The 22,699-nt window shown below is 48.0% G+C and overlaps 1 protein-coding gene across 2 annotated transcripts in view; it reads right to left on the reverse strand.

Moving 5' to 3' along the window:
• The window catches only part of LOC139750646 (ionotropic receptor 93a-like), a 60,184-nt gene that overhangs the window by 16,076 nt on the left and 21,409 nt on the right, over nt 1-22,699 (reverse strand). For both annotated transcript variants that reach the window (XM_071665323.1, XM_071665324.1), the window contains 3 exons: nt 13,021-13,143; nt 11,284-11,470; nt 1,927-2,163 (listed from right to left, as the gene is read on the reverse strand). In XM_071665323.1, the coding sequence (XP_071521424.1) occupies nt 1,927-2,163; nt 11,284-11,470; nt 13,021-13,143 (547 nt within the window). The remainder of the gene's footprint in view (nt 1-1,926; nt 2,164-11,283; nt 11,471-13,020; nt 13,144-22,699) is intronic.

A 22,699-nucleotide genomic window follows, 5' to 3' on the forward strand; every position in this document is an offset into this window, starting at 1 on the left:
GGTTGTAGTATGTGTCAGGTCTAGTGTTAGGGGTAGTAGTATGTGTTAGTACGAGTGTTAGGGGTAGCAGTATGTGTCAGGTCTAGTGTTAGGGGGAGTAGTATGTGTCAGTGGTAGTGTTAGCGGTAGTAGTATGTGTCAGTACTTGTGTTAGGGGTAGTAGTATGTGTCAGTATTAGTGTTAGGAACAGTAGTATGTGTCAGGGCTAGTGTTAGGGGTAGTAGTATGTGTCAGTACCAGTGTTAGGGGTAGTAGTGTGTGTCAGTACCAGTGTTAGGGGTAGTAGTATGTGTATGTACCAGCGTTAGGAGTAGTAGTATGTGTCAGTACCAGTGTTAGGGGTAGTAGTATGCGCCAGGACTAGTGTTAAAGATGGTAGTATGCGTCAGGACTAGTGTTAAAGATGGTAGTATGCGTCAGGACTAGTGTTAAAGATGTTAGTATGCGTCAGGACTAGTGTTAAAGATGGTAGTATGCGTCAGGACTAGTGTTAAAGATGGTAGTATGCGTCAGGACTAGTGTTAAAGATGGTAGTATGCGTCAGGACTAGTGTTAAAGATGGTAGTATGCGTCAGGACTAGTGTTAAAGATAGTAGTATGCGTCAGGACTAGTGTTAAAGATGGTAGTATGCGTCAGGACTAGTGTTGAAGATGGTAGTATGCGTCAGGACTAGTGTTAAAGATAGTAGTATTCGTCAGGTCTAGTGTTAAAGATGGTAGTATGCGTCAGGAGTAGTGTTAAAGATGGTAGTATGCGTCAGGACTAGTGTTAAAGATGGTAGTATGCGTCAGGACTAGTGTTAAAGATGGTAGTATGCGTCAGGACTAGTGTTAAAGATGGTAGTATGCGTCAGGACTAGTGTTAAAGATGGTAGTATGCGTCAGGACTAGTGTTAAAGATGGTAGTATGCGTCAGGACCAGTGTTAAAGATGGTAGTATGCTTCAGGACTATTGTTAAAGATAGTAGTATGCGTCCGGACTAGTGTTAAAGATGGTAGTATGCATGAGGACTAGTGTTAAAGATAGTAGTATGCGTTCGGACTAGTGTTAAAGATAGTAGTATGCGTTCGGACTAGTGTTAAAGATAGTAGTATGCATCAGGACTAGTGTTAAAGATGGTAGTATGCGTCAGGACTAGTGTTAAAGATGGTAGTATGCGTCAGGACTAGTGTTAAAGATGGTAGTATGCGTCAGGACTAGTGTTAAAGATGGTAGTATGCGTCAGGACTAGTGTTAAAGATGGTAGTATGCGTCAGGACTAGTGTTAAAGATGGTAGTATGCGTCAGGACTAGTGTTAAAGATGGTAGTATGCGTCAGGACTAGTGTTAAAGATGGTAGTATGCGTCAGGACTAGTGTTAAAGATGGTAGTATGCGTCAGGACTAGTGTTAAAGATGGTAGTATGCGTCAGGACTAGTGTTAAAGATGGTAGTATGCGTCAGGACTAGTGTTAAAGATGGTAGTATGCGTCAGGACTAGTGTTAAAGATGGTAGTATGCGTCAGGACTAGTGTTAAAGATGGTAGTATGCGTCAGGACTAGTGTTAAAGATGGTAGTATGCGTCAGGACTAGTGTTAAAGATGGTAGTATGCGTCAGGACTAGTGTTAAAGATGGTAGTATGCGTCAGGACTAGTGTTAAAGATGGTAGTATGCGTCAGGACTAGTGTTAAAGATGGTAGTATGCGTCAGGACTAGTGTTAAAGATGGTAGTATGCGTCAGGACTAGTGTTAAAGATGGTAGTATGCGTCAGGACTAGTGTTAAAGATGGTAGTATGCGTCAGGACAAGTGTTAAGGGTAGAGGTATGTGTCGGTACCAGTGTCAGCGGTAGTAGTATGTGCGAGTACTGGTGTTAGGGGTAGTAGTATGTGTCATGACTCACCAAATACATTACTATGCCAGGCACCAGCAGCATTGACTCACCAAATACATTAAGCCAGGCACCAGAAGTAGGAAGGCCATTAGTGTGAGCCAGACCTGGTCATCGAGAGGGTAGTATAGATTTTGCCATTGTGGTGTGATGGTGGGCTTTGCCAAGCAGAAGGTGTAAGAGGCTGGCTCGATCATGTAAGTGTAGTCCACCCGGGCCAACACCTGAGGCATGAGCACCATCCTCAGGGCATTCAACAACACCTTACCATTCTCGATGTTCTCCAGGATCTGTGGGAGTAAATCTGTGCTGTTATTAGTAGATCACTACTGGCAGTGACTGGAGCTCTAGTTACACCTAACTAGGATTTCATATAACAATTACAAGGCTGCCCTCAGCATCATGGGCTTTAGTTTCACCATCCCAGAACATCGACCAGGTTTGGTACATGCAAAAACCAGTATCAAAGTGTTCTAGCTAAAGTTAGAACACATGTAGGGTTGTGCTCGGGTGGTTATGCAATTGGTTGACTGGTCGTAAAGAAAGAGTAGTGATCAATGGTCAAGCCTCGGAAAGGTTAGACGTAAGAAGTGGTATGCCATCGGGATCAACATTGGGAACCGTTTTCTTTCTCATATTCATAACAATATTGATGATAGTCAGCTGTATGACATATCAAATTTCACAGACGATATCATGCTGGGTAATTTAAGCATTCATCAAAAATTAAGTCTCCAGCTTGAAACTGAAATAGTCAAACTGATGGACTGGCCTCTCGGGTGGCAGTGTAATAAAGGGGATAAACAACCGTATAGAGTCAACAAAAGGTTAATGAGGAACATGACTTGGGCATGATAATCTCTGGTGACCTAAAACCAAGCAAACACTGCACACAAGCAGTAAAAACAACAAACAAAATTCTTGGACTCATAGGTTAGGCTTTCAAATCTATGGAAATACTCTGTTCGTCACCGCTGAGTTCCCTTCAGTTTTGGTCACCTTATATGACAAAAGATACACAAACTGAAGAGAGTATATACAGATAGTGTGGAGTTACCATAATTATTCCTTGATTGACAAGCAAATTCAACGAGAGCCGATAAATCTCGACCTAATTGCTAGTTTCTCAAGCCAAATCTAAGTAGATTCTTGCTCGGAGATTTGTTTGATTTCACTCGTTGTGATACATACAGTTGTACTTATGGGCAAACTTTTTACTTTGAATGAAGCAAGGATTTTTTTTTTTTTACTCCATCCTTCCAACTCCAATTTGGTCTCCCACTTCTCTATGACCCCTTCACCTCTGACACATATATCCTCTTAGTCAATTTTTCCTCACTCATTCTCTCCATATGTTCAAACTATTTCAACACACCCTCTTCTGCTCTCTCAACCACACTCTTTTTATTACCACACATCTCTCTTACCCTTTCATTTCTTACTTGATCAAACCATCTCACACCACATATTGTCCTCAAACATTTCATTTCTAACACATCCACCCACCTCCGCACAACCCTATCTATAGCTCACGCTTCGCAACCATATAACATTGTTGGAACCACTATTCCTTCAAAGATACCCATTTTTGCTCTCCGAGATAACGTTCTCGCCTTCCACACATTCTTCAACGCTCCCAGAACCTCCCCCACCCTGTGACTCACTTCTGCTTCCATGGTTCCATCCGCTCCTAAATCCACTCCTAGATGTCTAAAACACTTCACTTCCTCCAATTTTTCTCCATTCAAACTTAACTCTTAGTTTACTTGTCCCTCAAACCTACTGAACCTAATACCTTGCTCTTATTCACATTTTCTCTTAGCTTTCTTTTTTCACACACTTTACCAAACTCAGTTACCAACTTATGCAGTTTCTGACCCGAATTAACCACCAGCGCTGTATCATCAGCGAACAACAACTGACTCACTTCCCAAGCTCTCTCATTCACAACAGACTGCATACTTGCCCTTCTATCTAAAACTCTTGCATTCACCTCCCTAAAAACCCCATCCATAAACAAATTAAACAGCCATAGAGACATCACGCACCCCTGCCGCAAACCCACATTCACTGGGAACGAATTACTTTTCTCTCTTCCTACTCGTACACATGCCTCACATCCTCGATAAAAACTTTTCACAGCTTCTAGCAACTTACCTCCCACACCATATACTCTTGATACCTTCCACAGAGCATCTCTATTAACTCTATCATATGCCTTCTGCAGATCCATAAATGCTACATACATATCCATCTGTTTTTCTAAGTATTTCTCACATACATTTTTAAAGCAAACACCTGATCCACACATCCTCTACCACTTCTGAAACCACACTGCTCTTCCCCAATCTGATGCTCTGTACATGCCTTCATCCTCTCAATCAATACCCTCCCTAATAATTTCCCAGGAATACTCAACAAACTTATACCTCTGTAGGTTGAACACTCACCTTTATCCCTTTGCCTTTGTACAGTGGCACTATGCATGCATTCCGCCAATCCTCAGGCACTTCACCATGAAGCATACATACAATGAATATCCTTATCAACCAGTCAACAACACAGTCACCCCGTTTTTTAATAAATTCCACTGCAATACCATCCAAACCCAGCAGTTTGCTGGCTTTCATCTTCCGCAAAGCTTTCACTACCTCTTTTCTGTTTTTCAAACCATTCTTCTTGACCCTCTCACTTTGCACACCACCTCGACCAAAACAACCTATATCCTCAGGCATTTCACCATGAACCATACATACATTGAATATCCTTACCAACCAGTCAGCAACACAGTCACCCCCTTTTTTGATAAATTCCACTGCAATACCATCCAAACCCGCCGCCTTGCAGGCTTTCATCTTCCGAAAAGCTCTCACTACCTCTTCTCTGTTTTCCAAACCATTCTTCCTGACCCTCTCACCTCGCACACCACCTCGAACAAAACACCCTATATCTGCCACTCTATCATCAAACACATGCAACAAACCTTTAAAATACTCACTCCATCTCCTTCTCACTTTACCACTACTTGTTATTACCTCCCCATTAGCCCCCTTCACCGATGTTCCCATTTGTATTCTTGTCTTACGCACTTGTGACATCAACACAGCTGGCTTCCCTGTTAGAGCACACAAAACTTAAACCATAGCCTAATGCATACAAGGAATCCTTATGTAGTTGTTTACTAGACAAGTTTATCACAAAAGATGGGTTTGTGTTCTTGGTCCAGTCGCTGTTTTTAATAAGATGGTCCAAGAACACAAGCCCAACTTTTGTGATAAACCTGTCTTGATGTCTTGGATGATATTCATTTACTTGTTTCAAAGTCTGTTTTCATTGAACGGATAAAATTGTGTATAAAAGACTGTGTATTTCACTGCAATGGAGATTATTATGCTCAAAAATTTGGTATGGCAATGGGTAACCCTCTTTCACCTGTACTAAGTAATCTTTATATGGAATTTTTTGAAACAAAATTACTTAAGGATATCTTACCTTCTAATGCAATTTGGTTTAGGTATATAGATGATGTTCTTTGTGTTTGGTCAACAAATGAAAATTTACAAATATTCCTCCCCTTACTTAACAATTTAGTACCTTCCATCAAATTTACTGTAGAAAATAAAAATAATGGTATGTTACCATTTTTAGATTGCATGATCCATAGGCAAGGAAACAAATTTAAGCTTAGCATATACAGAAAACCCACCAATGTATGCTCATATATCCATTATTACTCATCTCAACATGACAGAGTTAAATTATCATCATTTCAATCTATTTTCCTTAGGGCATTACGTATTTGCAGTCCAGAGTGTATTGATGATGAGTTTAAGAAGATATATTCTATTGGATCTAAGTTAAAGTACCCTAGATGTTTTATTGACAAATCCCTTAAGTTAGCAAAGAAATCATTTTATAGAGTTGAGGCGGGGTAGGGACAGGAATGGATGAAGGCAAACAAGTATATAAACATTTATATATACAAGTTTATATACATGTATTCTTTCTCCCCTGTCCCCAGGGATAGGGGAGAAAGAATACTTCCCACGCATTCCTCACGTGTCGTAGAAGGCGACTAAAGGGGACGGGAGCAGGGGGCCAGAAACCCTCCCCTCCTTGTATTTTAACTTTCTAAAAGGGGAAACAGAAGAAGGAGTCACGCGGGGAGTGCTCATCCTTCTCGAAGGTTCAGATTGGGGTGTCTAAATGTGTGTGGATGTAACCAAGATGAGAAAAAAGGAGAGATAGGTAGTATGTTTGAGGAAAGGAACCTGGATGTTTTGGCTCTGAGTGAAACGAAGCTCAAGGGTAAAGGGGAAGAGTGGTTTGGGACTGTCTTGGGAGTAAAGTCAGGGGGTAGTGAGAGGACAAGAGCAAGGGAAGGAGTAGCACTACTCCTGAAACAGGAGTTGTGGGGGTATGTGATAGCGTGTAAGAAAGTAAACTCTACATTGATATGGGTAAAACTGAAAGTGGATGGAGGGAGATGGGTGATTATTGGTGCATATGCACCTGGGCATGAGAAGAAAGATCATGTGAAGCAAGTGTTTTGGGAGCAGCTGAATGAGTGTGTTAGTGGTTTTGATGCACAAGACCGGGTTATAGTGATGGGTGATTTGAATGCAAAGGTGAGTAATGTGGCAGTTGAGGGAATAATTGGTATACATGGGGTGTTTAATGTTGTAAATGGAAATGGTGAAGAGCTTGTAGATTTATGTGCTGAAAAAATACTGGTGATTGGGAATACCTGGTTTAAAAAGCGAGATATACATAAGTATACGTATGTAAGTAGGAGAGATGGCCAGAGAGCGTTATTGGATTACGTGTTAATTGATAGGCGCGCGAGAGAGAGACTTTTGGATATTAATGTGCTGAGAGGTGCAACTGGAGGGATGTCTGATCATTGTCTTGTGGAGGCGAAGGTGAAGATTTGTAGGGGTTTTCAGAAAAGAAAAGAGAATGTTGGGGTGAAGAGAGTGGTGAGAGAAAGTGAGCTTGGGAAGGAGACTTGTGTGAGGAAGTACCAGGAGAGACTGAGTACAGAATGGAAAAAGGTGAGAACAAAGGAGGTAAGGGGAGTGGGGGAGGAATGGGATGTATTTAGGGAAGCAGTGATGGCTTGCGCAAAAGATGCTTGTGGCATGAGAAGCGTGGGAGGTGGGTTGATTAGAAAGGGTAGTGAGTGGTGGGATGAAGAAGTAAGATTATTAGTGAAAGCGAAGAGAGAGAGGCATTTCGACGATTTTTGCACGGAAAAAATGCAAATGAGTGGGAGATGTATAAAAGAAAGAGGCAGGAGGTCAAGAGAAAGGTGCAAGAGGTGAAAAAGAGGGCAAATGAGAGTTGGGGTGAGAGAATGTCATTAAATTTTAGGGAGAATAAAAAGATGTTTTGGAAGGAGGTAAATAAAGTGCGTAAGACAAGGGAGCAAATGGGAACTTCAGTGAAGGGGGCAAATGGGGAGGTGATAACAAGTAGTGGTGATGTGAGAAGGAGATGGAGTGAGTATTTTGAAGGTTTGTTGAATGTGTTTGATGATAGAGTGGCAGATATAGGGTGTTTTGGTCGAGGTGGCGTGCAAAGTGAGAGGGTTAGGGAAAATGATTTGGTAAACAGAGAAGAGGCAGTAAAAGCTTTGCGAAAGATGAAAGCCGGCAAGGCAGCAGGTTTGGATGGTATTGCAGTGGAATTTATTAAAAAAGGGGGTGACTGCATTGTTGACTGGTTGGTAAGGTTATTTAATGTATGTATGATTCATGATGAGGTGCCTGAGGATTGGCGGAATGATTGCATAGTGCCATTGTACAAAGGCAAAGGGGATAAGAGTGAGTGCTCAAATTACAGAGGTATAAGTTTGTTGGGTATTCTTGGTAAATTATATGGGAAGGTATTGACTGAGAGGGTGAAGGCATGTACAGAGCATCAGACTGGGGAAGAGCAGTGTTTTTTCAGAAGTGGTAGAGGATGTGTGGATCAGGTGTTTGCTTTGAAGAATGTATATGAGAAATACTTAGAAAAGCAAATGGACTTGTATGTAGCATTTATGGATCTGGATAAGGCATATGATAGAGCTGATAGAGATGCTCTGTGGAAGGTGTTAAGAATATATGGTGTGGGAGGCAAGTTGTTAGAAGCAGTGAAAAGATTTTATCGAGGATGTAAGGCATGTGTACGTGTAGGAAGAGAGAAAAGTGATTGGTTCTAAGTGAATGTAGGTTTGCGGCAAGGGTGTGTGATGCCTCCATGGTTGTTTAATTTGTTTATGGATGGGGTTGTTAGGGAGGTGAATGCAAGAGTTTTGGAAAGAGGGGCAAGTATGAAGTCTGTTGTGCATGAGAGAGCTTGGGAAGTGAGTCAGTTGTTGTTCGCTGATGATACAGCGCTGGTGGCTGATTCATGTGAGAAACTGCAGAAACTGGTGACTGAGTTTGGTAAAGTGTGTGAAAGAAAAAAGCTGAGAGTAAATGTGAATAAGAGCAAGGTTAATAGGTACAGTAGGGTTGAGGGTCAAGTCAATTGGGAGGTAAGTTTGAATGGAGAAAAACTGGAGGAAGTAAAGTGTTTTAGATATCTGGGAGTGGATCTGGCAGCGGATGGAACCATGGAAGCGGAAGTGAATCATAGGGCGGGGGAGGGAGCGAAAGTTCATCGAGCCTTGAAGAATGTGTGGAAGTCGAGAACATTATCTCGGAAAGCAAAAATGGGCATGTTTGAAGGAATAGTGGTTCCAACAATGTTGTATGGTTGCGAAGCGTGGGCTATGGATAGAGTTGTGCGGAGGAGGGTGGATGTGCTGGAAATGAGATGTTTGAGGACAATATGTGGTGTGAGGTGGTTTGATCGAGTAAGTAATGTAAGGGTAAGAGAGATGTGTGGAAATGAAAAGAGTGTGGTTGAGAGAGCAGAAGATGGTGTTTTGAAATGGTTTGGTCACGTGGAGAGAATGAGTGAGGAAAGATTAACCAAGAGGATATATGTGTCGGAGGTGGAGGGAACGAGGAGAATTGGGAGACCAAATTGGAGGTGGAAAGATGGAGTGAAAAAGATTTTGAGTGATCGGGGTCTGAACATGCAGGAGGGTGAAAGGCGTGCAAGGAATAGAGTGAATTGGAACGATGTGGTATACCGGGGTCGACGTGCTGTCAATGGATTGAACCAGGGCATGTGAAGCGTCTGGGGTGAACCATGGAAAGTTGTGTGGGGCCTGGCTGTGGAAAGGGAGCTGTGGTTTCGGTGCATTATTAAATGACAGCTAGAGACTGAGTGTGAACGAATGGGGCCTTTGTTGTCTTTTCGTAGCGCTACCTCGCACACATGAGGGGGGAGGGGGCTGTTATTCCATGTGTTGCGAGGGGCCGATGGGAATGAATAAAGGCAGACAGTATGAATTATGTACATGTGTATATATGTATATGTCTGTGTGTGTATATATATGTGTACATTGAGATATTTAGGTATGTATATTTGCGTGTGTGGACGTGTATGTATATACATGTGTAAGTGGATGGGTTGGGCCATTCTTTCGTCTGTTTCCTTGCGCTACCTCGCTAACGCGGGAGACAGCGACAAAGCATAATAAATAACAAATAACTAAATATGAGTGGATGGGCCACTCTTTGTTTGTTTCCTGGGGCTACCTCGCTGACGTGGGACACATCAACTCTGTATAATGATGATGATGATAATAGCAATAACAATAATAATGATATATATATATATATATATATATATATATATATATATATATATATATATATATATATATAAAGAGGCAAAGGGGATAAGAGTGAGTGCTCAAATTACAGAGGTATAAGTTTGTTGAGTATTCCTGGTAAATTATATGGGAGGGTATTGATTGAGAGGGTGAAGGCATGTACAGAGCATCAGATTGGGGAAGAGCAGTGCGGTTTCAGAAGTGGTAGAGGATGTGTGGATCAGGTGTTTGCTTTGAAGAATGTATGTGAGAAATACTTAGAAAAGCAAATGGATTTGTATGTAGCATTTATGGATCTGGAGAAGGCATATGATAGAGTTGATAGAGATGCTCTGTGGAAGGTATTAAGAATATATGGTGTGGGAGGCAAGTTGTTAGAAGCAGTGAAAAGTTTTTATCGAGGATGTAAGGCATGTGTACGTGTAGGAAGAGAGGAAAGTGATTGGTTCTCAGTGAATGTAGGTTTGCGGCAGGGGTGTGTGATGTCTCCATGGTTGTTTAATTTGTTTATGGATGGGGTTGTTAGGGAGGTAAATGCAAGAGTCCTGGAAAGAGGGGCAAGTATGAAGTCTGTGGGGGATGAGAGAGCTTGGGAAGTGAGTCAGTTGTTGTTCGCTGATGATACAGCGCTGGTGGCTGATTCATGTGAGAAACTGCAGAAGCTGGTGACTGAGTTTGGTAAAGTGTGTGGAAGAAGAAAGTTAAGAGTAAATGTGAATAAGAGCAAGGTTATTAGGTACAGTAGGGTTGAGGGTCAAGTCAATTGGGAGGTGAGTTTGAATGGAGAAAAACTGGAGGAAGTGAAGTGTTTTAGATATCTGGGAGTGGATCTGTCAGCGGATGGAACCATGGAAGCGGAAGTGGATCATAGGGTGGGGGAGGGGGCGAAAATTTTGGGAGCCTTGAAAAATGTGTGGAAGTCGAGAACATTATCTCGGAAAGCAAAAATGGGTATGTTTGAGAGAATAGTGGTTCCAACAATGCTGTATGGTTGCGAGGCGTGGGCTATGGATAGAGTTGTGCGCAGGAGGATGGATGTGCTGGAAATGAGATGTTTGAGGACAATGGGTGGTGTGAGGTGGTTTGATCGAGTAAGTAACGTAAGGGTAAGAGAGATGTGTGGAAATAAAAAGAGCGTGGTTGAGAGAGCAGAAGAGGGTGTTTTGAAATGGTTTGGGCAAATGGAGAGAATGAGTGAGGAAAGATTGACCAAGAGGATATATGTGTCGGAGGTGGAGGGAACGAGGAGAAGAGGGAGACCAAATTGGAGGTGGAAAGATGGAGTGAAAAAGATTTTGTGTGATCGGGGCCTGAACATGCAGGAGGGTGAAAGGAGGGCAAGGAATAGAGTGAATTGGAGCGATGTGGTATACAGGGATTGACGTGCTGTCAGTGGATTGAACCAAGGCATGTGAAGCGTCTGGGGTAAACCATGGAAAGCGGTGTAGGTATGTATATTTGCGTGTGTGGACGTGTGTATGTACATGTGTATGGGGGGGGGGGGTTGGGCCATTTCTTTCGTCTGTTTCCTTGCGCTACCTCGCAAACGCGGGAGACAGCGACAAAGTATAAAAAAAAAAAAATATATAAAGAGAGAGAGAGAGAGAGAGAGAGAGAGAGAGAGAGAGAGAGAGAGAGAGAGAGAGAGAGAGAGAGAGAGAGAGAGAGAGAGACTGAAGGAAAAAGACGTACGTACCTCACCGAGGGCGTAACAGCGGTAATGGTGGACAGTAAAGTTCAGTTTGCTGGCCACAGTTTGCAACATGAAGTGTTCTCGTCCGGAGAACCTGGTTACGACGGTACCATTAGCCATCTTGTCCTCCACTATGCGCCAGAGAGGTGGCAGGATTAGAGCTGTTACAGGGAATGTGGCACCATGAAAGCTGAAAAATGAAATTGTTTCATTTATAAAGTTGTTTACTTTTCTCTTTGAAAGAGTCGTTGCTATACTGTGTAAGATTTTTGGCTTCCTGAGAATGATCATAAGTTGACATCATCATATTCCAGGATTCATAAGAAGTGAGGACGCTGCACGAGGCCTATTGCCCCATGCTAGGCAGGTCCTGAGTCTGTCCACTCCACAACCAACTGCCTGAACCCATAACCCATCCAACCTTAGTTTAGAGCTACCTAAAGGCCCACGTAGCTTCCACTACTGTACTGGCAGCTGCTGGTACCATAAATCTGCTACCCTATTCCCACACCAATAGTTACCCACGTTCGACCTGAATCAAAATAGATTCATTATTTCTTGTCCTCTAGTCCTGTGTCCCCATCTCTTACTCCGTGTCATGACATGATCAAGGTTATTCTTCTTACCTGTACTACAAAGATGAAGAAAGTTTGGGTTTTGAATAGAAAATTGCTTCATGGGGTAATACCAGCTCGGTGGTGAGGGCCGGAGGGAAGCTTAATTTGGTACAAAACCACCTATTGCTGGCCTCTGGGCTCACATGTCCTTTATGAAGCTATATGGCTCTCAATCTCTCCACTTTCTATGAACTTGCTTCTGTGTCTGGAATATTTCCATGTTCCCCCACTTCTCTCCCCCCCTCTCAATAGAAAAAAAGAAAAAGAAAAAATCACTCTACGTATGAGCAATTGTTCCACTTTACCGCCACGAAACATGACTATCTTACATCCAGCCGCTCTTTATACAGGGTTTCCAATGTGCACAACAAGGACCAATTTGGCTCGACCTTCGGGTGTCCTGCCGGAGCTGAGGCTTTTTCATATCGCCTCTGAACCATGTCGACCAGTAAGGTGACGCCCACCTCAGGTTCCCGATCTTCAAAACCACTTTCCTAACACACCGGACCAGTTTTGTTTACCTGTGAGCCTTTCCAGTATTCCTGCACCATGTTCTGCCCGGTCACCTCCCTCACTGCACTAGGACGAACCCGTCCAGTGAAGGATCCGCCCTGTGTGGCATCTGTCTATTAAGCAACACACCTAGTAAAGGAGCAGCCCTGTGAGGCACTGGCACTCCTGAGAGAAAACCAAGGAGACACCCAGGCAATGAGGAGCACGTCCAGTGAGAGACCCGTCCAGTGACGTACATGTTTAGTGACTGACACGGCCAGTGACGGAGCCGGTTGGTGAGAGATCCAAGCAGTGAGAGACCCGGGCAGTTAGGGGCACGTCGGGTGAGGGACCTGGCTAGTGAGGGACTTAGGCAGTTAGGGACTCGTGTAGTGAGGGACCCGGCTAGTGAGGGACCCTGGCAGAGAGGGACACCTCCAGTGAGGGACACGGTTAGTGAAAGACCCGAGCAGTGAGGGACACGTCCAGTGAGGGACCCGGCTCATGAGAGACCCGGGCAGTGAGGGACCCGGGTAGTGAGGGACACGTCCAATGAGGTACCTGGACAGCGAGAGACCTGGCCTGTGAGGGACCTGGCCAGTAAGGGACAGAGATCAAGCACAAAACTCACTTGGAATATTTAGGCGGGAAGAGCGGGTAGCGAGTGATGAGCCCGTCTTGTGGGGTCCAGGTGGCAAGCCTGATGATGCCTGGGCCGGCCGGTCCGTGGGGCAGGTGGCTGGACACCTCACACCTGCAGCAGCACCAGATCATATACATGCTGAACTTCCGATGTACAGGGTCAGGTGGAAGGGCAGGCTGTAGGGTGAGGGAGGGGCAGGGTAGGGTGATGATGGGTCAGGGTAGGGTGATGATGAGTTGGGGCAGGGTGATGATGAGGGTAGGGTGATGATGGGTCAGGGTAGGGTGATGATGAGTTGGGGTAGGGTGATGATGGGTCAGGGTAGGGTGATGATGAGTTGGGGCAGGGTGATGATGGGGTAGGGTGATGATGGGTCAGGGTAGGGTGATGATGAGTTGGGGCAGGGTGATGATGGGGTAGGGTGATGATGGGGTAGGGTGATGATGGGTCAGGGTAGGGTGATGATAGGTTTGGGTAGGGTGATGATGGGTTGGGGTAAGGTGATGATTGGGCAGGGTAGGGTGATGGGTCAGGGTAGGGTGATCATAGGTTAGGGTAGGGTGATCATAGGTTAGGGTAGGGTGATGATGGGTCAGGGTAGGGTGATGATGAGTTGGGGCAGGGTGATGATGGGGTAGGGTGATGACGGGTCAGGGTAAGGTGATGATAGGTTTGGGTAGGGTGATGATGGGTTGGGGTAAGGTGATGATTGGGCAGGGGAGGGTGATGATGGGTCAGGGTAGGGTGATCATAGGTTAGGGTAGGGTGATCATAGGTTAGGGTAGGGTGATGATGGGTCAGGGTAGGGTGATGATAGGTTAGGGTAGGGTGATGATGGGTCAGGGTAGGGTGATGATAGGTTAGGGTAGCGTGATGATGGGTCCGGGTAAGGTGATGATAGGTCAGGGTAGGGTGATGATAGGTTTGGGTAGGGTGATGATGGGTTGGGGTGGGGTGATGATTGGGCAGGGTAAGGTGATAATGGATCAGGGTAGGATGATGATAGGTCAGGGTAGGGTGATGATAGGTTACGGTAGGGTGATAATGGGTCAGGATAGGGTGATAATGGGTCAGGGTAGGGCGATGATAGGTCAGGGTAGGGTGATGATAGGTTAGGGTAAGGTGATAATGGGTCAGGGTAGGGTGATGATGGGTCAGGGTAGGGTGATGATAGATCAGGGTAATGTGATGATGGGTCAGGGTAAGGTGATGATAGGTTACGGTAGGGTGATGATGGGTTGGGGCAGGATGATGATTGGGCAGGGTAGGGAGATGATGGGTCAGGATAAGGTGATGATGGGTCAGGGTAGGGTGATGATGGGTCAGGGTAGGGTGATGATGGGTTACGGTAGGGTGATAATGGGTCAGGGTAGGATGCTGATGGGTCAGGGTAGGGTGATGATAGGTCAGGGTAAGGTGATGATGGGTCAGGGTAGGGTGATGATAAGTTAGGGTAGGGTGATGATGGGTTGGGGCAGGATGATGATTGGGCAGGGTAGGCTGATGATAGGTCAGGGTAGGGTGATAATGAGGCATGGTAGGGTGATGATGGGATAGGGTATTGTGATGAAGGGGCAGGGTAGGGTGATGATGGGTCAGGGTATGCTGATGATAGGATAGGGTAGGGTGATGATGGGTTGAGGCAGGGTGATGATTGGGCAGGGTAGGGTGATGATGGGTCAGGGTAGGGTGATGATGAAGCATGGTAGGGTGATGATGGGATAGGGTATTGTGATGAAGGGGCAGGGTAGGGAGATGATGGGGAAGGTAGGATGATGATGGGGTATGGTAAGGTGATGGGCCAGGGTAGGATGATAATGGATCAGGGTAGGGTAATGATGGACCAGGGTAGGGTGATGATGGTGCATGGTTGTGTGACGATGAGTCAGGGTAAGGTGATGATGGCGCAGGGTATGGTAATGATGGGGCAGGGTAGGGTGACGGCGTGGGCAGGATAGAGTGATGATGTGGCTGGGTAGGGTGATGATGGGTCAGGGGACAAGATAGGATGATGATGGGGCAGGGTAAGGTGATAATGGGGCAGGATAGTATGATGACGAGGCAGGGTAAGGTGATAATGGGGCAGGATAGTATGATGGAGCAGGGCAAGGTGATAATGGGGCAGGATGATATGATGACGGGGCAGGGTAAGGTGATAATGGGGCAGGCTAGTATGATGACGGGGCAGGGTAAAGTGATAATGGGGCAGGATAGTATGATGACGGGGCAGGGTAAGGTGACAATGGGGCAGGATAGTATGATGACGGGGCATGATAAGGTGATAATGGGGCAGGATAGTATGATGACGGGGCAGGGTAAAGTGATAATGGGGCAGGATGGTATGATGACGGGGCAGGGTAAGGTGATAATGGGGCAGGATAGTATGATGACGGGGCAGGGTAAGGTGATAATGGGGCACGATAGTATGATGACGGGGTAGGGTAAGGTGATAATGGGGCAGGATAGTATGATGACGGGGCAGGGTAAGGTGATAATGAGGCAGGATAGTATGATGACGGGGCAGGGTAAGGTGATAATGGGGCAGGATAGTATGATGACTGGGCAGGGTAAGGTGATAATGGGGCAGGATAGGGTAACGTTGTGGGCGGGGTAGGGTGGCGACGGGTCAGGGTAAGGTGATGATGGGGCTAGGTAAGGTGATGATGGAGCAGAGTAAGGTGATGATGGGTCAAGGTAGGGTGATGATGGGTCAAGGTAGGGTGATAATGGGGATGGGTAAGGTGATGATGAAGCAGGGTAGAGTGATGATGGGCAGGGTAGGGCGATGATGGGTCAGGGTAGGGCGATGATGGTTCAGGGTAAGGTGACGATGCGTCAGAGTAGGGTGATGATGGGTCAGGGTAGGGCGATGATGGTTCAGGGTAAGGTGACGATGCGTCAGGGTAGGATGATGATGGGTCAGGGTAAGGTGATGATGGGGTTTGGTAGGGTGATGATGAGTCAGGGTAGCGTGATGATGGGTCAGGGTAAGATGATGATGGGTCAGGGTAGGGTGATGATAGGTTAGGGTAGGGTGATGATGGGTCGGGGAGGGTGATGATGAGTCAGGGTAGCGTGATGATGGGTTAGGGTAAGTTGGTGCGTCAGTGTGGGGTGATGGTGAAGCATGGTAGGGTGACGATGGGGCAGGGTATGGTGATGATGGGGTAGCGTAGGGTGATACTGGGTCATGGTAGGATGATAATGGGTCAGGTCGGGGTGACGATGAAGCAGGATAGGGTGATGATGGGACAGGGGAGGACGATGATGGGTCAGGTTAGGGTGATGATGAAGCAGGGTAGGGTGATGCTGAGGCAGGGTAGGGTAATGATAGGTCAGGGTAGGGTGATAGTTGGGCAGGGTAGGGTGACGATTGGTCATGGTAAGGAGATAATGGGGTAAGGTAGGGTGATGATGGGGCAGGGTTAGGTGATGCTGTGGAATGGTAGGATGATGATGGGGAAGGGTAGGAGAAGATATGGCTGGTAGGGTGATGATGGGGCAGGCTAGGGTGACAGTGTGGGCAGGGTAGGGTGATGTTGGGTCAGGGTAGGGTGATTATGTGGCTGGGTATGATGATGATGGGTCAGGGGACAGGATAATGTGATGATGGAGAAGGGTAGGGTGATGACGGGGCAGGGTAAGGTGATAATGGGGCAGGATAGAGTAACGGTGCGGGCAGGGTAGGGTGACAATGGGTAGGGTAAGGAGATGAGGGGTCTTGGTAGGGTGATGATGGAGCCAAGTAAGGTGATGATAGGTCAGGGTAGGGTGATGATGGGGATGGGTAGGGTGCTAGTGGGTCAGGGGTCAGGATAGGGTGATGATGGGGCAGGGTAGGGTGATGATGGGACAGAGTAGGGTGATGATGGGGCAGAGTAAGGTGATAATGGGTCAGGGTAGGTTGATGGTGGGGCAGGATAGGGTGATGATGGGTCAGGGTAAGGTGATGATGGGGTTGGGTAGGGTGATGATGAGGTAGGGTAAGGTGATGATGGGTCAGGGTATGGTGATGATGGGGCATGGCAGGGTGACGGTGTGGGCAGGGTAGTGTGACGGTGTGGGGAGGGTAGGGTGATAGTGTGGTTAGGGTAGGATGACAGTGTGGAAAAGGTAGGGTGATGATGTGGGTAGGGTAGGGTGATAGTGTGGGTTGGGTTGGGTGACGGTGTGGGCAAGGTAGGTTGATAGTATGGGTAGGGTGTGGGAGAAGTAGGGTGTCGGTGTGAGAAGGGTAGGATGAGTGCTATATATATTCAGAAGTTAATCATATAGTTTGTATGATGTACATCATGAAGAGCTGATAATTGGTCGGGGTGGCATAGCTCAGCCTGCTGACCTGCAGGATAATATGGGTAGGGTGATGCAGGATAATATGGTAGGGTGATGATATGGGAGGCGGATCATTGCTGAGGAAAACTTGATGAAGGTGAGTCATAGGAAATGTTAGGAGGGTCTCCTAAAGGGGAGGTTACTATGGGTAGGGCCAGCTGTGGTCGTGGGGACATTACTGTGGGTAGAGCCAGCTGTCGGGGTGGGGACGCTACTGTGGGTAGGGCCAGCTGTGGTTGTGGTTCCTTACTGTAGGTAGGGTCAGCTATGGAGGAGGGACCTTACCGTGGGTAGGGCTAGCTGTGATGGTGTGACGTTACTGTGGGTAAGTCAAGCTGTGGAGGTGGAACCTTACTGTGGGTATGGCCAGCTATGATCGTGGGGACGTTACTGTGGGTAGAGCCAGCTATGGTGGTGGGGACGTTACTGTGGGTAGGGCCAGCTGTGGATGTGGGATCTTACTATGGGTAGGGGCAACTGTGGTTGTGTGACCTTAATATATATAGGTCCAGATATGGGGGTGGGACCTTACTGTGGGTAGAGTCAGCTGTGATGGTTTGATGTTACTGTAGGTAGGGCCAGCTGTGGAAGTGGAATGTTACCGTGGGTAGGACCAGCTGTGGTGGTGGGGGCGTTACTGTGGGTAAGGCCAGCTGTGTTGGTAGGGAAGTTACTGTGGGTAACGCCAGCTGTGGAGGTGGGGATCATACTCTGGATAGGGCAGCTGTGAAGTTGGGACCTTACTGTGGTTAGGGCCAGCTGTGGAGGTGGGACGTTACTGTGGGTAGGGCCAGCTGTGGTGGTTGGGACGTTACTATGGATAGGGCAAGCTGTGGAGGTGGGACCTTACTGTAGGTAGGAATAACTGTGGAGGTCGGAGCTTACTATAGGTAGGGCCAGATGTCGAGGTGGGACCTCACTGTGGGTAGGGCCAGCTGTGGTGGTGGGGACGTTACTGTGGGTAGGGCCAGCTGTTGAGGTGGGACTTTACTGTAGATAGGGCCAGATGTGGGGGTAGGACCTTACTGTAGGTAGGGTCAGATGTGGAGGTGGGACCTTACCGTGGATATGGCCAGCTGTGGAAGTGGGGACTTTACTGTGGGTAGGCCCAGCTGTGGAGGTGGGACGTGACTGTAGGTATGGCAAGATGGGGAGGTGGGACCTTGCCGTGGTAGGGCCAGCTGTGGAAGTGGGATGTTATTGTGGATCAGCTGTCAAGGTGGGACCTTAATGTGGATAGGGTCAGCTGTGGAAATGGGACGTTACTGTGAATAGGGCCAGCTGTTATGGAGGGGTCGTTACAGTGGGTTGGGCCAGCTGTGGAGGTGGGATGTTACTCTGGGTAGGGTCAGTTGTGGAGGTGGGACCTTACTGTGGGTAGGGACAGCGTGGTGGTGGGGACGTTACTGTGGGTAAGGCCAGCTGCTGAGGTGGGGACGTTACTATGGATAGGGCCAGCTGTGAAGGTTGGACTTACTTTAGGTAATGCCAGCTGTGGAGTTGGGAGCTTACTGTAGATAGGGCCAGCTGTGGAGGTGGGATGTTATTGTAGGCAGGGGCAGGCGTCGAGGTTGGACGTTACTGTGGGTAAGGCCAGCTGCTGAGATGGGAACGTTACTGTGGGTAGGGCCAGCTCTGGAGGTGGAATATCATTGTGGTTAGGGCCGGATGTGGAGGTGGACCTTACTGCAGGTAGGTCCAGATGCGGAGGTGGAACCTTACTGTGGGTAAGGCCAGCTGTGTTGATGATTAAGTTACCGTGGGTAAAGCCAGCTGTAGAGGTGGGACGTTACTTTACGTAGGGCCAGCTGTGGAGGGGGACCTTACTGTGGGTAGGGCCAGCTGGAGGTGATGACCTTACTGTGGGTAGGGCCAGGTGTGGAGACCGGACCATACTATAGGTGGGGCCAGACGTGGAGGTGGGACGTTACTGTGGGTTGGGCAAGCTGTGGTGATGGGAAGTTATTGTGGGTAGGGACAGCTGTGGAGGTGAGATATCATTGTGGGTAGGGCCAGCTGAGGAGGTGGAACATTGCTGTGGGTAGGGCCAGCTGTAGTGGTGGGGACGTTACTTTAGTTAAGGCCAGCTGTGGGAGGTGGGGACCTCACTATCTTACTCTGGGTAGGACCAGCTGTAAATCTGAGAAAATACTGTGGTTAGGGGCAGCTGTGGAGGTGGGACCTTACTGTGGGTAGGACTAATTGTGGAGGTGGAACCTTATTGTGGTTAGGGCCAGCTGTGAAGGTGGTACCTTACTGTGGGTATGCACAGCTTTGGAGGTGTGACCTTACTTTGGGTAGGGCCAGCTGTAGAGGATGGACCTTATTGTAGGTAGGTCCAGCTGTGGAGCTGTGACTTTACTGGTGGTAGGACAAGCTCTGGTGGTGGGGACGTTACGGTGGGTAGGGCCAACTGTGAAGGTGGGACGTTACTGTGTTTAGGGTCAGTTTTGGAGGTGGAACTTTATTGTGGGTAGGACCAGCTTTGGAGGTGGGACCTTAATGTGGGTAGGGCCAGCTGTGGTGGTGGGACCTTATCTGTGGGGAGGGCCAGCTGTGGAGATGGGACTTTAATGTGGGTTGGGCCAGATGTGGATGTGGGACCTTTCTGTGTGTAGCGCCAGCTTTGGAGGTGGGACCTAACTGTGCGTAAGGCCAGCTGTGATGGTGATGTTAATGTGGGTAAGGCCAGCTCTTGAGGTGGGACTTTACTGTGATTAAGGCCAGGTGTGGAGATGGGACGTTACTGTGAGTAGGGCCCACTGTGAAGGTGGGACCTTTCTGTGGGTAGGGCCAGCTTTGGGGTTGGGACCTTAATGTGGGTAGGGCCAGCTGTGGATGTTACTCTGGGTAGGGTCAGCTGTGGAGATCGGACCTTATTATTTGTTGGGCCAGATGTGGAGGTGGGATGTTACTGTGGGTAGGACCAGCTGTGGTGGTGGGGATGTTTCAGTGGATAGGGTCAACTGTGGAGGTGGGATGCTATTGTGGGTAGGGCTAGCTGTGTTGGTTGGGGACGTTACTTTGGGTAGGGCCAGCTGTGAAGATGGGACGTTACTGTGGGTAGGGCCAGCAGTGGTAGTTGGAGACGTTACTTTGGTTAAGGCCAGCTGTGGGATGTGGGGACCTTACTGTGTTACTAACCTAACCTAACTTTAATGTGAGTAGGGCCTACTGTGGACGTGGGACAATTCTATGTGTAGTGCCAGCTTTGGAGGTGGGGCCTAACTGTGGGTAGGGCTAGCTATGGTGGTGGGGACATTAATGTGGGTAAGGCCAGCCCTTGAGGTGGGACTTTACTGTGATTAAGACCAGGTGTGGAGATGGGAAGTTACTGTGGGTAGGGCCTACTGCGGAGGTTGGACCTTTCTGTGGGTAGGGCCAGCTTTGGAGGTGGGACCTTAATATGGGTGGGGCTAGCTGTGGTGGTAGGACACTTCTGTCAGTAGGGCCAGATGTGGAGGTAGGACCTTACTGTAGGTAGGGTCAGCTGTGGAGGTGGGACGCGACTGTACGTAGGGCCAGCTGTGGAGCTGGGACCTTCCTGTGGGAAGGGTAAGCTGTAGAGGATTGACGTTACTATGGGTAGGGCTAGCTTGAAGGTGGGACATTACTGTGGGTAGGGCCAGCTGTGGTGGTGGGGACGTTACTGTGGGTAGGGCCAGCTGTGGTGGTGGGGACGTTACTGTGTGTAGGGCCAGCCCGGTGGTGGGAGCTTTTGTAGGTAGGGCCAGCTTTGGAGGTGGAACCTTGCTCTGGGTAGCGCCAGCTGTGGAGGTGGGACCTTACTGAAGGTAGGGCCAGCTGGGGTGGTGGTTACGTTACTGTGGGTAGGGCCCGCTGTTGAGGTGGGACCTTGTGGGTAGGGGCATCTGTGGTGGGAAGGATGTTACTGTCGGTAGGGTCAGGTATGAAGGTGGGATGTTACTGTGCATAGGGCCAGATGTGGAGGTGGGACTTATTGTGGGTAGGGCTAGCTTTGGAGGTGGGACCCTACTTTGGGTAGGGCTAGCTGTTGAGGTGGGGATGTTACTGAGGGTAAGGCCAGCTCTGGTGGTGGGGACGCTACCGTGGTGGGGATGTTACTGTGGACAAGGCCAGCTCTGGTGCTGGGGAAGTAATTGTAGGTTGGGAAAGCTGCAGAGGTGGAACCTTACTGTAGGTAGAGCCCTATCTACAGTAAGCTGTGGCGGTAGGACCTTGCTGTAGGTAGGGCCAGCTGTGGAGCTGGGACCTATTTGCGGTTAGGGCCTGCTTTGGTGGTAAGAATGTTACTGTGGGTAAGGCCAGCTGTGGAGCTAAGACCTATCTGTGGTTAGGGCCTGCTGTGGTGGTAAGAATGTTACTGTGGGTAGGGTCAGCAGTGAAGGTGGGATCTTAGGTAGGGCAAGCTGTGGAGTTGGGACCTTATAGAGGGTAGAGCCATTTGTAAAGGTGGGACTTTACTGTGGGTAAGCCCAGCTCTGGAGGTGGGACCTCCCTGAGGGTAGGACCAACTGTGGAGATCAGACCTTACTGTAGGTATGGTCAGCTATGGTAGTGGGGGTTACTGTGGGTAGGGCCAGCTATGAAGGTGGGACCTTACTGTGGGTAGGCATAGCTCTGGAGGTGGGACCTCTCTGAGGGTAGGACCAGCTGTGGAGATCGGACCTTCCTGTAGGTATGGTCAACTGTGGTAGTGGGGAAGTTACTGTGGGTAGAGCCAGCTGTGAAGGTAGGTCTTTACTGTAGGTAGACCCAGCTTTGGAGGTGGCACCTTACTGTGGGTAGGGCCAGTTGTGGAGGTGGACTGTACTGTAGGTAGGTCCAATTGTGGATGTGAAACCTGACTGTGGGTAGAGCAAGCTGTGGTGGTGGGGTCGTTACTGTGGGTAGAGCCAGCTGTGAAGGTAGGGACGTTACTGTAGGTATGGCCAGAATTGGAGGTGGGACGTTACTGTGGTTAGGACCAGATGTGTAAGTGGGACTTTACTGTGGGTAGGGTCAGCTTTTGTGGTGGGACGTTATTGTGGGTAGGGTCAGCTGTGGAGGTGGGGCTTTAGTGTGGGTAGGACCAGCTGTGGATGTGGAACCTTATTGTACGTAGCTGTGGATGTGGAACCTTACTGTGGGTAGGGCCAGCTGTGGTGGTGGGGACGTTACTGTGGGTAAGACCAGCTCTGAAGGTGGGGCTTTTATGTGGTTACGGCCAGCTGTGGAGGTGGGACCTTATTGTGGGTAGGGCCAGCTTTGGTGGTGGGACCTTTCTGTGAGTAGGGCCAGCTGTGGAGGTGGTACATTACTCTTGGTAGGGCCAGCTGTTGAGATGGGACCTTATTGTGGGTAGGACCCTGTG

Source organism: Panulirus ornatus, chromosome 10, assembly GCF_036320965.1.
Source record: "Panulirus ornatus isolate Po-2019 chromosome 10, ASM3632096v1, whole genome shotgun sequence".
Taxonomy (NCBI): Eukaryota; Metazoa; Arthropoda; class Malacostraca; order Decapoda; family Palinuridae; genus Panulirus; species Panulirus ornatus.